This window comes from Thunnus albacares, chromosome 21 (genome assembly GCF_914725855.1).
Source record: "Thunnus albacares chromosome 21, fThuAlb1.1, whole genome shotgun sequence".
NCBI lineage: Eukaryota > Metazoa > Chordata > Actinopteri > Scombriformes > Scombridae > Thunnus > Thunnus albacares.
The window spans coordinates 22,827,454-22,842,180 of record NC_058126.1 but is presented as its reverse complement, the minus strand read 5'-3'; the positions used below and the strand labels follow the sequence as shown (position 1 = coordinate 22,842,180).

Here is a 14,727-nt window from a genome sequence, read left to right as displayed (position 1 = left end):
TAGTTTGTTCAGTATTTATTTCACAGTGTAACATAACTACGTCTTAGAGCAAAATCACCAGACCACCCACTCTCTTCTCTTCCCCTCGCTCCTCTCATCCCTCTCTGCCCACCTCTCTGCAACATGATACTACGGTATCCCATGATGCACTTCCTGGCTGACCTTTGCCTCCACTGCTTCCTGTGGTCGTGCATCCAGAACCCTTTTTAGATTTATATCGTCTCCTCAGTGATAAGGATTTGCACAAACAGCTCAAACGTTCCACAATCATTCATAAAGATGTTACACTTTTATCGTTCATCAACAGGAAGTAAATCAGAGAGTAACTATAGCATGTATTTCCAAATCTAGGATGATTTGTTTATCCTTGGCTTCATGCTATTAAATTGTTGCTTTGTGTGTCTCCACTGGACTGTCTTCCCAGTTCTCTGGAGATTCTTCCTTTCCTGTGCAGAAGGGTGGCTCAGTTTTAACATCACATCATGACATAATGCACGCAGGAATGTAGGTGTTCCTGTGTGTCTACAGAATCCCTGCTGCACAAATGATCCAAATGGATTTGAGACCAATTTTAAGGAACATCAAATATCATCACTGCATCTCAGGCCAACAGTGAAGAAATAGTGTATATACAATAAGCGTCACTGTGCAAGAGAGCCTTGCAACTTGACTGCTTGCTGGAATAATGCAGTACAGTATTAGTGCTGATCAAACACACTCAACGTACAACCAGATCATCTTCTGAAGGTCTTAGCCTATATTTCCATGCAGTTAAACCCAGCCTTTTGCTGTCATTAAGTGCCTTCGCAGCCTCATGATATCAAAGCTCTCCAGCTCCACCCTGCCCATGTAATCATGCTCTACAACTCATCAAATATAAAGGAGAGAGCCCTCCCAGGTCAACGCTCTCTCTACCTTTTCCTCCCCTGAAGTTAGACAGCCTGTTCTTAGAGGAGAGCAGGCTGCAGTTTGCTGCACCAACACTGGGCTGCTCCACCACTACATAATCATTTAGGAGTGAATGAGTAATGACAGCGAGCAGGGGGCCCATGATACCATATAATCAAGAGGAATGATTCAGAACAAGAGAAACAGTGAGAGAGCATGGGAGTGTAAAAAAAGAAAAGGTGGAAAGGAAAAGAGAGATGGCAATGCGCTGAAAAACCACCTCTTGGTTTTGGAGCGCGGCAGTCCCAGGAGAAGGGGTGTCAAGGCTTTAATTTGAAGCAAACTGGGCTACGTTGAGGAGAAGATTAGTAGGTGGTGGTCACTTTTCAAGGCTGCACCAGAGACTTCTCTGTTCTCAGGAGTGAAACCAACAGAGGGAGGAGCGGAGGCGGGAGAGAGGAGAGAAGTGTGTTTGTTTAAGGCACTGCGGCTTTCCCCGTGTTTCATCAGTCCGATCCAGAGTGACAGCAAAAGATGTTGCTCGATGTATGAGATGAGGCTACAAAGAGTGAGAGAGTAAGAAACAGAGGTGTGTGTGCACATGAGTGAAAGCCAAATAAAATATGCCTGATCAGGCATAACTGTGGAGCGCAGCCAGCTCGCTGAGCTGTTTCAGTCTAACTCATGCTTTTGAAGTATTTAATGTTCACAGGTCCTGGCCAAAACCGATGACATTATTCTTCCTCCAACTTTCCCTTTATGCAAGGAGGTACAGCTGGAGTGTGGTGATGAAAATGACAGCATGGTCTGGGGAATAGGTGGCTACACTGTGCAAAGGTCTGCGGTTTGAGTGTATACATGTATGCGTGCATGTGCAACCGAAACCTTGCAACTGAAACTGACTGAACTGAAACTAAGGTCAAGTCACTGGAGAGGATTTTTTTTAAAAATCCCTCCCTAAACCGAAAGTGATAGGTTACTGGACGTTATCACATGTGCTGACTTGACCTGTTGCTAAATAAAAGCCCCCCCCTCAGTCTCACACATCTCTCACTGCTGAAAATTCCAGCCAAAATCTGCTCCGAGCAACACCCTAAAATAAATACTCTTATGGCTCAATATCAAGTTAAAGTGTCTAATTATGTTACATACGGGCTTGTCACAGTGTTGCACGTACTGTACTTGGCCCAGACCCAGGCCCAACAACATCACAAGTACATACACGCAGATTTATATGCACATGTAGCATGAGGTCAGGAGCGCAGCGCAGAGAGGTCGTAGGCTCAGGTTGAAACACTGACATCCTTCAGCACCTGCAATTGTTGTTTTGGAGGGAGGAGGAGGTGTGACGTCAGCCCTTCCTGTGGGGATGGGCTGTCTCTGATGTCACTTCCACATGGTTTGAGGTAAAGAGAAGTTCACGGTGGCCCCTCCAATGCCCACCAGTGCCATAAACCTCTCTACTGGCTCTTTGGTGGCGAGGCTATTTTCTGTACTTGAAGGTCTCTCCCTGTGTTGGCATTGTCTTTGTTTAATATCGTGCTTCCTGCCTTAGTTGGAAACCCACCGTGTGTAGTACCTGTTTCCTTACCCTCTGTTTCACAATGAGACAAAGCCTGGTACTTAACTGTGTACAGATGTCAGCAAGACATTTCTTAACTTAGCCTGCATTATGTCAGCTGAGGTCAAAAAGAGACAGCAGCAGTCAACAATTGATGTCGTAACAAAAAACCAAGTCAGTGTATGACACATTGGTAACAAATGCTCTTATCCTGAGGAGGTAAGAATGAGTTTCATGTTCAAAGACACTTTGCCATTTGAATCAGCCTGGCCAGCAGAACTGAAAGTGAAAGAGACAAATGCTGTAAAAGTATATGTCTTAAAAGGTCAGATACTTAGGCATCAAAACTTGCTGTTTTTATGTAAGTAAAAATTTTCCAATGTAATTTTGATGATGGCATGAAAGACTTCACTTTGCCTTGTTTCAAGATGCTGGCACTTGTCTAAAGACAATTCTGGCACGCAGTGAATAAAGAGCTGTTATCCCCACTGGCATAATTTTTCACATTTTAGGAAAATAAGATTTTAAAGCAGAAAATAAGATTAAACTACATCCTGTGCTGAACTTTTTCTGCAATGCAGAAAGTGGAACATGTCACAGAACACTGCTGTGTGAACATCGGGTAGGACGATGAGGTATGCATTTGCATGATTCAATGAGGATGTGTAATAATAATAATGCGCCCTATGAGTACACGTCTGGTCTCACCTCGGTCCCAGCAGCGCTCCCTGGGGTGCTCATCGTCTGGCAGGGTGCTTTCGCAGTCGGCCCCGTCCGCCAGGCTGCCTTCCTCCTCCACGATGTGGAGCTTGTCCTCGTCATCTGACTCTGAGCCGGCCTCCACCACATTATTGTAGTTGGTCACTGTGTAAGGAGACAGAGATAAGAATGACTGATTAGATTGAGTCTATTTCTTTAATTAGTCTTTGAAGAAAAGTGAACAGGCGACTCACATTTAGTATTTTTATCCTTTATAAAGATAACGGGAGCTGTTCTGTATGCATTTCTTGATTATGAGTACTAAATGTGAAAGGCTGTGAGTTGGAGAGGTTAAATATATGTACTGTCATTTAAATGTCAAAACTATTAAAGGACATAGTTGATGGAGGAGGTGATATGGAGATGGAAACACCAATTAACAGACCATGGCCTAACTTCAATAGATTAGATGAAACTTTAAATGATCCCCGTGAGGAAAGTGGGTTGTTAAAGCAGGAGAGAATAAAACCACCAGGGCACTTAGAACAAAGTGGATGGGGGCTATTAAAAACAATACAACTAACGATTTTAAAGCCTTAATGTAGTAAAAGTATAAGAATGAAAATCTGAAAAAGATTTGAATCATCAGTTAAAACCAAAACTCCGGAACAACAAGCTCTATGTTAGGAAATAGAGCAAATTCACACTTGCAGACACACATACAATACCGGTGTGTGAGATCATTAGATTGCAAGCTGAAGTGGTGTGTGCGCTGTGTGGGAGTCGGTGTGACCTGGTCGGTTGTGTTATGGGCTGAAGGAGCCAGGAGACACAGAGACAGCCAGCCTACAGAGAGGGTTATTAAGGGGAGTAAATTTTCCTGACCGACTGTCTGCTTCAGATGTGTTAGTGTGTGTTCCTGTGTCTTCTTTTCATTTCCACCCTGTTCCTCCATCTCTCAATTCCACCTGTGTTACTTCCACCCACTCTCCTTCCATTTCTGCACCCCCCCCCCCCCCTCCTCCTCCCCTCCCCTCCTCCTCCTCCATCCCTCTCTTCCACTGAGAGAGCTACAGATCCTCTCGGAGGCCAAATCAATTCTCCAGTGAGAGCAGCCCAGTCAGCAGAGGGCCCGGGCTGCAGCACTGAAACTACCTCTCCGGCTACTTTATCTCACATCACACACACTGAACACGGCGCTTGCATGCACATACACACACACCACCTGCATTCACTCACTGAATATGCACTGCCAGTACAAAGCACCTCAACATTTTCTCTATATCTTCACTCTCCCCAACCCCACTCGCCCACCTCTTTCTGAAGTGGCTGCTAATGTTTTTTTTCTTTTTTGTCGGGAGGAGGCATATCTGGGAGAATCATGATCCACAGTTTCAATCAATGAGAATTGTTTTGGCGAGGTCTCTTCCTTTCTCTTTGCATTGTGCAGGTCATTACAACTGGTTGCTATTCACACAGACTCGGTAGACGTACAAGGTTCAGGCTGAGGGGGAGGCGGGAGGACGGAGGTGTGGGGGCGGAGGGATAAAAGGTGGCGGAGGAGGAGGGAGAAGCACTGTTATTTGGCGAGTCGTTCACGGGGTCAACACCGCTGTGCCGCAGCTGCGAAATCCTATCGGGGTTCATCAGGAGAGCTATTTCATTTTCAACCTCTTTCCTCTCTTTCCCTCCACAATACAATGTGTTTTTTTTTTCTTTACCATGATGTGATTGCAAGCACATTGTAGTTTTCAAGAGATACATTCAGCTCAGCCAGGGGTGATGCACAGCCTTTGTACCTGGATTGCTATCCAGGCTTCATACCATCGTCTGTTAAAGGTCCTTGACAAGTAAGCCAATAGAACAATTAAAGACCCATGGAGCTGAGCTTCCATTCAAATAAACTGATAATTAATGAGATTTATATAGCATCATGGGACTGTATTAACTAGTCTGTACTTAAGGACTGTTCCCATCTCCACTTGTATGCCTTACACCACCTCTCACACCCTTTCCCTCCCTCTCTTCTCTGTCAGAGTGACTCTGCCAGGTGATGTATTGTCCGTTCAGCAGCCCAAACAGGGCGCAACACTTCATGCTGAAACAGAAGGTACTTTAGGACCGGTCTAAGAGGCTGTTTAGGGCCACAGCCACTCAGGTGTGGAGCTGAGGTCAGCGATTACAAAGGCAACACTCTCCACCGGCAGTGTCAAGAGAAAATGATCAACTATAAAGCTGTAGAGAGAAAATCAATGTGCTGGTGTGTGCAGACAGGAGGTGGCAACAGCAGCCGGACAATAAAAGTGGGAGCTGCAAAGTAAAGCAAAGGGGGTGAGAGAGGTAAGAGTAAAGGATGGAGGGCGGTGTTGGGTGTTTGTGTGTGTGTGTGTAGGGGGTGGGGGGGTGAACAGAGATGATCTTCCTGTGCCAAATGGTTGGCGGTGTTGAAACAAAAGTGTGTGTTCCAACAGGAGATGTAACACCTAGCATCAACAAAGGCTGCAGTCCCTTCTGGCTGACCGGCTGAGCGTTTGGACAGCTGGCCTCATTAGCGCTAGCATGCTAGCACACAACAGGAGGACAACTCCTACGCATCTGAGAGAGAAAGCATTAGTAGGTGGAGGAGGTGAAGAACTTACTTCTCAAAGTTTGCTTTCCTACATAGGTTGTAGTGTGTTGAACACCTGAGAAAATAATAGCCTGTAACCATGGTTTTGGCTTTAAGTTAGTCCGTAACCCCAGGCCACAGATCACACCCTTACAATACCTTCCCACACAGAAACATTATATGGATCTGGGTAATAGAACACAATTAATGCACGCCTTGTCTCTGTTACTGCCATCTTTACCTGGGCAGACATAAAGCATCCTGATCTTAACTGAATCTGTTTCTATTCCTGACATAGTTATTGATGCTACCAGACAAGCTGGTGTGAAAATGAAAGGTTCTCATTATGTTATTTACTCTTCGCTGACATATGTTTTCACATCTTGTAGATTCATGGTGTAGCTGGCAATGGTTGGGAGTTCCAAAGTAGTTGGTAAATGACTGAAGCCGAAGCAGGTTGTATTTCTCCACCCTCACCATCACTCGTCACCCTCTTTCCCTCTTACGAAGTTCCCAGAGTCTATTGAAAGACAGTGCCAGGCTGTCCATGTCAGCCACACTTAAATACGCCTGCTGGAGAGAGGGCTGTGTTGTTATGACACCTGCCAGGCTATATCAATTCCTAGCAAAGGAATGGGTGACTGGGTGGGTTACTCCCAAAACAGTCCCAACATTACCCCATTGGAGGGGATCACCTTGTCAGACGTGTTGTCGCTGATCTGTCGGCACAGAATATAAAGCACCATATGTGCCTCGACAGAGGTTCATTTGTAGATTCTGTCTGGGTATTCAGTTTTTTGAGTTATCTCAAAGTATACAGTAACAGATGGGTACTTACTTTCCTGCAATTGTGTTAACTTGCTGGCACTTCTTTTAGACTCATGTTATTTGATCCTGGCCTGATGTATGAATAAGAGACATTTCAGGAACTTAAAATCACTGTAGAGGAGTATTAGTACGACCTCAGATTGCTTGCTTTGTGCTTTCATACACTAAGGCTTGCCAGATAGCAATGGCAGTATCTCAACCTCTGTGGGAGTGAGCTATCTCTGTGCTTTGAGGCCCTCAAGGTGTGACTGACTGGCTTAATAACTGAGCTTTAGATGGGGACACACAGAAACATATATAGCCTGTGAACAAACACATTACCGTCTGAAGTAAGCTTTTATCTTGATTGATTACCTATAAGGACATCTGTAAGGAACCCAAAACCTATACGTCTTATGTGCAGGCCAACAGCCCCATACCAGAACGTGTAGGAGGTATGTCTGGAATGTCCAACCAAAACACTTTTCCCTGAGTTTTGCTCTTAAAGAGACAGATCAAAGGGTGTGTTCTCTCCCTGCTACTAATTTTGAGTCTACTGACTGACACATATTTTGAGGTCTTCTGTTGTTCTGCTTGTGATTAGACAGATTGACTCATCATGAGCAGCAGCAACCTTTTGTCTGCCCTTCTACCTCTCTTCTGTCTCTATATTTAGCCTTGATACAGGCTCCCTCATTGAGGTACGCCACTTATCTCACTCGGAGCTCAGGGCCAGGCAGGCAGCGGCGCAACTACCACAGGCATCCTCAAAGAGTACAGACTCTGCCGTCACAGAGTCTGCCCTTGCAGCTCTGCAGTGCCATTTTCTCAGGGAAGCCAACCACTACAAAAAACCCCAGCTCGAACCAAAGTAAAACAAAGCCGTGCCATTCAAAACCTCAAGTATGCCGTCTCAAGGTGAGGCGCCTCATTCAGCACTGAGGTAAACGCTGCTGGTTTTGTTAAAACAACAGCCTTCCTCCAACAGAGTCAGGAAGGTCAACTCAAGTGCCGATAACAAAACAAAAGAATTGGGGATTTTTCATGGTTAGCTTGTTCACAGTCTTCCTCCTACTTGCTAGGCCATTTAGCTCAGCCAGTTGCTGTTTGGTTCCAGTAGTTGAGAGATGCGACTGTGAATACATAGTAGTGTCCCTTAACAAAGCTAGTTAGCTGTAGAGGGCACTAGGGGTCCCAAGAGACTGTTTCCTCATGGGTTTAGCCTTGCCTAGCAGCTAATGCAAATAGTCTCCACCACAAGTGTCTGCCAACCATTCCAGAGCAGGCAAGTCACACCTAGGACCAGTCATATCCTAGACAGTCTTTCTCCACAGATACACAGCATGACATTCAGCCCCCAAAATTCCCCAAACGATATGAAATGACTGTTACTCATTGTTCTAAGTTTATCTGTGAGGACAAAAAAGCAGAAGCACTAGCATGAACTTTAGGTAAAAAAAATAGTACCGAGAAGTTCTGAGAATTAGTCAGCTTTAAAGAAAATACAGTGGTGTATTTATTTGTGCCACAATTGCTAGAAATGTTTAGTGTTCCAATGATGGATTCAGGCATCTTATTCAAATCACCCAATAACAATATAAGACTAACGCAGACAATTGGTTAAGATTATTCCATCAAAGTCGAAGCACTGCAACAACCTGTGGAGCAGAGCTCTTCATAGGAATCATTTCAGAGGTGAGTCAGAAGACAATGGGCTCTTGTCATCCTAATGATGCTGATCAAGGTTTTAGCACGTGAGATAATGGGCCTCCATGGGTCACTCATCTCCCATCTGATGAGCACTTTCCATGATAACACTAATGCTAATGGAGGCTATTGTTCTCTTAATCTGCATGATGACACTTGGAAGTGTAAGGGAAGTCAGTGGGTGTTAATGAGTGTTAGGAAAAGCAAAAAAGACTTAACTGCACCTCAGAGATTGTGGAATGCTTTTCAAAAAAGAAAATTACTTAGCCTTGCCTATTATGTACTCTGCTTATTGGGCCACATGCTTTTATTACTCGGGGTTAGTCCTAATAGTGCTGCTGTGTCTAAATGACACTCAGGCAATAGACTGTATTTCTACTGAGGGGAAGTCACAGGCTGTTCTGGGTACGAATCACAGTGGCAAGCGATGGTATTTGTCTCCCAGGCTAATGAGCATGGTGATGAGCCACACACATTCTGTTACACTGGGCGTCCTCGGAGAGTTGCTGCTTCTGGCTCCTCTCAGCTCTTCTAAATAAGGCCAGGTGGGCTGGTAGGGACCAGAGGGTGTGATCACACACCACACACACACTCGCACACAATCCACAGCAATGCCCTGGCCACCAAGTTTACACTAGGCTCCAAAGCCATGTTTATGTTGGAGGTGAGACAGCCCCATCCACGGTAATAACAGTGGTACACCTAAGTGAGAGTGAAGAGTGTGTGTGTGTGTTCTGTATGTTAAGCCGTTAAAAGGCATGCTTGGCATGTAGAAGGCTTTAAGTCATTATGGGTGGTCACATGACCTTGGCTTCGTATCCATCACAGAAGGCCGTAATGAACTAGTTGATTAACAAATTTACAATTTATACACAAAAAGTCCTCAAAAGCTGATGACATCCCACAAAAATTGCACCGACACGTACACCTAAACTCTATGCTACCCACTTACAGTATCTCTGGACCATCCCTCCCTCCTACTGTCCATCAGTGAAGAGGCCTGCTCCTGTTCTCCAACACTCAGCAGATCTGTGGTGAGAGAATGTCTAACCAGCCTACCAGCCCGGCTATATACAGTATAGGCAGGTGACTGAGAGAGCAGTGATGTAGAAGGTGGGTGAGCATGGGGGAAGCAAAAAAAGAGAGGTAAGGAGAGGAAACATCTGTTGTAGATTCTAGTAAGCCGAGAAAACCTGCAGTCACGCTTCCGGCAACCACCTTCCTTCTGCTCTCTCATCTACCTCTCCCTGCTCTTTCTCTATGCTTTTTACGGTTGATGTGTCACTGTATTTTCCCTTTGTCTCAGCCACAGGCCAGTACACTGAGTAACAGCAAATTGTGTTACCTGAGTTCCTATATTTTTCAAGATATTATTCTCTGATGACCGCACCGGAGATAACCTTGAAAACAGAAACAACACCAAAACAGCAATGCAAATATTTAGCAAGCACGGGAAAGCATCAGCACACACCTGGGTAAACAGTTGTTTCCCTTCTGTTAGCGGCTGTTTCAAGTTAAGTACAACACCTCTGTAATGCCAGGCAGGCAACCAAACACAAACCCGGCTAATGTTGAGTAAGCCTCCGTCAAACCTCATTGGAGTGTCACAGGCAAAATGAAAGTTCCCTGTCACCTCTGCTGTCAGGTCCTATTCAGGCTACAGTTACAGACTGATAGGTTTTGAAAGCTGCGCAGTAGTATAATAGTCTTCTTCCCCTTTGATTTTGCCAGTTTGTATGTAGGGTTGACATTTTGAGTGGAGGCTCTGTGAAGATATTATTAGAGTCACTTCTTAAAGGTATTCAGCCCGTTTAAATGTAGTCAGTTACATCAGTCGCATCAAACTTCATTACATAGCTTGCTTTTTTTTCCATCAAGCACTAATGACAGTAACATCACTGGGTCAGCAGATACTGTATGAGCCCATGTGTGAAAATCATTTGCTCATGCATTGAGGCTGGACAGTGGTCACATGTATCCAGAGGTGTGATAATCATTTGTCATCAACAAGTGGCAGGCCAAACTGTTGAGCCTCTTCTATGTGTTGTCAGACAACAGAATCCAATTTCACAGCTTGATCCAAGCTGTCATAGATACTCATGGGTCAGACGGCTGAGCGCTTCTAAACTATGGCTAACATACTAGAAATGCTACCAGTCTGTCTTTGTGGCTGTTAGTACTGCATGAGTTTTACTGTTTAGAATAAATGTGTTTTATTCAAGGGATCATAAATATGTTCTCTCCCTCTGCACTTTTGAATCTTTACGTACACACACGTACAATAATCCATCGTTTTTAATTTTGAAATATTCTTAATCATTCAGAATTGCACATTTAAAGATTAGTTTCCACATTGTAGGGTTGTGGTATAACAGCTGAGCTGGGGCGTGTTGAGGTGTGTGTTTAAATATATGCAATGAGCAATAACGGTGTTATCCAACCTGCTTGTGTAGTGCAGGTCTATATTAGGTTAGTGTAGCACAGGGCTGTTGCATTTTAGGAGCAGGTGACTGGACATTCCTGCCTGTATTAGGCCTGACAGTTTACTGTGGGGGAGTACAGAGCAAGGAGAATTACACTAGCCTATGAAGGGGGAGGGAGGTACACTGCCAAACAATTCTCCAACTGGAAAATCTCATTAAATCTTGTTTACCTGTAAGTATACCTTACTGCACAGATTTATCACTGGCATCAGTAAATTCAAACCAACACCTCAGTTCATTAAGGAGACTGAATACCACCGTCATCGGCACTGTCACATATTTACACTCGTCAATTCTTCACTCTAGTCGAGACTGTGTTTGTTATGTAGATTAATACAAAGATTCCCAGTCAGCAGTGAAAGATGTGCGCACACAAACACAAAAGAGGGCATAAAAGGTAAACGGAGGGGAATGATGGCAAGGTGGGAGGAGAGGAACTGCTAATGGCTTAAAAAGACAAAGCTGGCCTGTCACATACGATGCTCATCTGAACTGATGGCTGCCCCAGGGAGGGAGTGTCACAAAATGTCAGAGAGAGACTGAGAGAAAGAAAGACGGAGAGAACATAGAGGAGAGACGGAGGCTGGGAGAGGAGACATGAAAGGTTGAAACAAGGGTGGCTGTTGAAAGAGGAAGATCAAATGAATATTAATAAAAATGATGGTAAGAGACAATAAGGAAGTGACAGATTAGGAAGACAGCGGAGGAGGGAAAGAAAGATATGAAGTAAAGTATAAAGGCGATAGACGGCATTAACGTTGGAGTGCGTGCATTTTCTGGTTGCCTGCTCCCATGTAAAGGTCAGGTGTTGACGCTGTGGCTCTGCCTGACAGATGTCTCATTGAAGGGACAGGCCATAGGGTGACAGGCACCACACACACACACACATTTATACACACTCATCTACACATTAGCGGACAGGTGGAAGTGCAGAAATAACCCAGAAGTGCCGTTTTGTTTATTGGTTACATCTAATTTTACAACCGTTGCAAGTTCCCCATTTATAGCAATCAGCAGGTCAGCACACCTCAGTGAAGCTGTGGCAAAGATCCATGTTGACAACCTACTGTGGCTTCACTAATTCTGACACTAACACGCAAAAGTGCAGCGAGAGCTCTTCCTTTTTGTAGAAAATCCTCTCCTTTGTGGCATTTTGACAACAGCTGACCACTCTCTCATTTCTCCAGAATGTCAGCTCTGTCACAAGACTCCTGGGGCCAAACATCCTGGACAACCCCTGACACACACACACACACACACACACACACACACATAACACATAATCAAACACACTGCCTCGGGCTATTGCTCAGTTGTCACAGTGGTTTCTTGTTATTCATGTGAGGCGGGGAGAGAAAGGGGTTAACGCCGTAAACGTACATCCACAAAAGCTCTTTTGTCACCTCAGTCCTCCACCAACAGCCCCCCCCCTTGTAATGTCCTTTCCTTTCTCCCCAGGCTGAGTGGCCTTTCCTCGTGTGATCGGGAAGGGTTACCCTCTCTCCCCGCAACACCAGCCTCGAGGGTGACTAGAGCTGAAGAGCAGTCAACCAGTACCACTCACACCATTACCCTTCTGTTAAATGACCATGAGGGTGGACTACAGTCGGCCTGTCGGACTGACAGTCACAGGAATCAGTCTTGCTAAACTAGGCGAAAAAGAGAGCGTGCATGTGTGTAAACATGTTGCGAGACCTCACCACAAAGCGTCCGAGATCACCTCCTTCTTCCTGCGTCATGGCTGCTCTTGCTCTGACTAACACATGAGCTATGATTCGTACAAACAGGAACGGGCACATGACAAATCGCAGGCTGAGTGAGCGGTGCCATTGTTAATGCGCCCTCTCGACGCGGTGCTGATTGGTGAAATGGCTGAGGCAGCAGGTAAATGCAGGTCGTCACGTTATTGATGTATTGATGGACCCTCTTTTGTCCATTACACCCAGAGGTGCTGGGAGTGTGCGTGGGCGTGTGTCTGGTTGCCACCGGCTCGGGAGACCATTAGTTCGCTGTGTCAGAATTCGAAGGGGAGTATCGACAGTCCAGCTGGGGCAGTCGATAGGCACAGATCTCTCACTCCCCTCTGCCATCTATGGTAATGGGCCTACAGTGAGTCAAACACTGCTGCTGAGGGACTCTGTTATAGCACCTCACTAAGTGTATTCCTGCATTGTAAACAGGAGAAAAATGAACTGTTGCTTGTGAGCTTTGAAGGGGAACATAAGTGAAACAGCCAGACTCCAACATGGAATTGACTGATTATGTTTGAATAGTTGGACAAATACTACTGCCAAACAAATACTGTTTGTCTGCCTGTATGCAGGTAGCATATTTCTGTCTTGTCCTTATTCTTTAAGCTTAGTCCTGTTGTTTCCTGTGCTGGCCAGATTTCTGCTCTCTGACTCTGAGGCTGAATGATGGAGGCCAGACCAGGGCTTCTCGTTTGGGACAGCCAACAGGGTGGATCGCAGATTACCCAAGCACGCTGCAATCATTGGAATAGACTCTCGGGACTATCCCATGTGATGTCACCCATTATGTGATGTCATTCAGCAGGGAATAGCCAGATGTTTTCTAGGATACAGGCTCCTCTCTTTTTCATATCAAGTATCACATGAAAACACACTTAAGACCCCTGTCTGATAACAGTTTTATCCTGGGGCAAAAGCTACATCTCTAAAGATTATGGCTATTTATCTTTACTGTCAGTTACTGTGAGGAGAGTGAAGCATTTGATCAGAACAACCTCTCTTGTTCTGTCCAAATAATATTTTCTGGTTAACAAGTGACTTGCGCTTGTGTTCCCAATTTTTACGTCTTATATTACATAACACTATTCCCTGAGTTTCACATGTGGACACCATGTACCCCTAATCCCTGCTTTAGGACAGCAAACGTTAGTGCTGATACCAACTCATCGCTTCACTGTTAACGCTGTTGACAAATTTCCGGACTCGCGTTCCCATATCAACTCATCAGGGTAGTATTCTGAAAGAGCTAAGACAGTTTTGGGGAGGGCAAAGCAGAGTGGATTGAAGACAAGATTGCCTTTTGTTTCTCTGACAGTACGGTGGCTGAATTGGGTCAAACGAAGCTGTGTTTTGCCTGTGTGAGTTCCCTGCGGTTCAGGGGGAATTCCACTGGGCAGTGCGTGACCCTGAACACTGGCCTTCCTGTACGACTGTGGTGATGTGCTCTGTAGCCGAGAGGAAGAGGAAAGAAAGACAGTCCTGTCCAAGGACTAACTCTTCTTGTCACACCACCAACATGAGTGTGACCTGTGATGATGGCTGATGGCTGTGGTATATATCCATATACATATATATATATATATATACACATACACACACACACACACATCCATACATATATACACACACACACACACACATATATATATATATATATGTGTGTGTGTGTGCAGCTGTTGTCAGACAGATCAGTGATAACACTCTGGCTTTTAATAAACTCAGCAGGAGTGTGTATGTGTTAGTGTCTTAGTGTGTGTGTGCAGCTTGCTGAAAGGTTCTGGGCGTGTGATTGATGGGAGCTTTAGCACAGTAAACACATGCACACACACACACAGATACACACACACTGGAGGTGGGTGGAGAGAGGGGTGGTCATATGCAGCAATGCTCCGCTAACATTATTCATCCTGTGTTCATCTGTTTGAGCTGAGCCCACCATTCCCCATATTGATGAGCCAGGCGGTGTGTATTAGTCACTTTATTTACATGGCTACCCACACACACGCACACACACACACACACACACATGCGCGCACATACAGGAACACACATTAATACAGCCCCTGTGAGACTGAGAGCAGAGAATGAAGGCAAATTGGAACACTTCAGCTCTTTTTTGTTTTTGGTCTTTCTTCTTTTTTTTTTTACTTCTTACATTCAGCACTTCTTACATTTTTTTTTTGTTATCTGGATGATGGAATGAATCAGAGAAAAGGAGGCTGG

General features: G+C 45.0%; 1 protein-coding gene across 1 annotated transcript in view; it reads right to left on the bottom strand.

Annotated features, from left to right (window-relative positions):
• The window catches only part of zeb1b (zinc finger E-box binding homeobox 1b), a 49,334-nt gene that overhangs the window by 11,839 nt on the left and 22,768 nt on the right, over nucleotides 1-14,727 (bottom strand). The window contains exon 2 of the mRNA XM_044339726.1: nucleotides 3,158-3,313. Coding sequence (XP_044195661.1) covers nucleotides 3,158-3,313 — 156 coding nt within the window. The remainder of the gene's footprint in view (nucleotides 1-3,157; nucleotides 3,314-14,727) is intronic.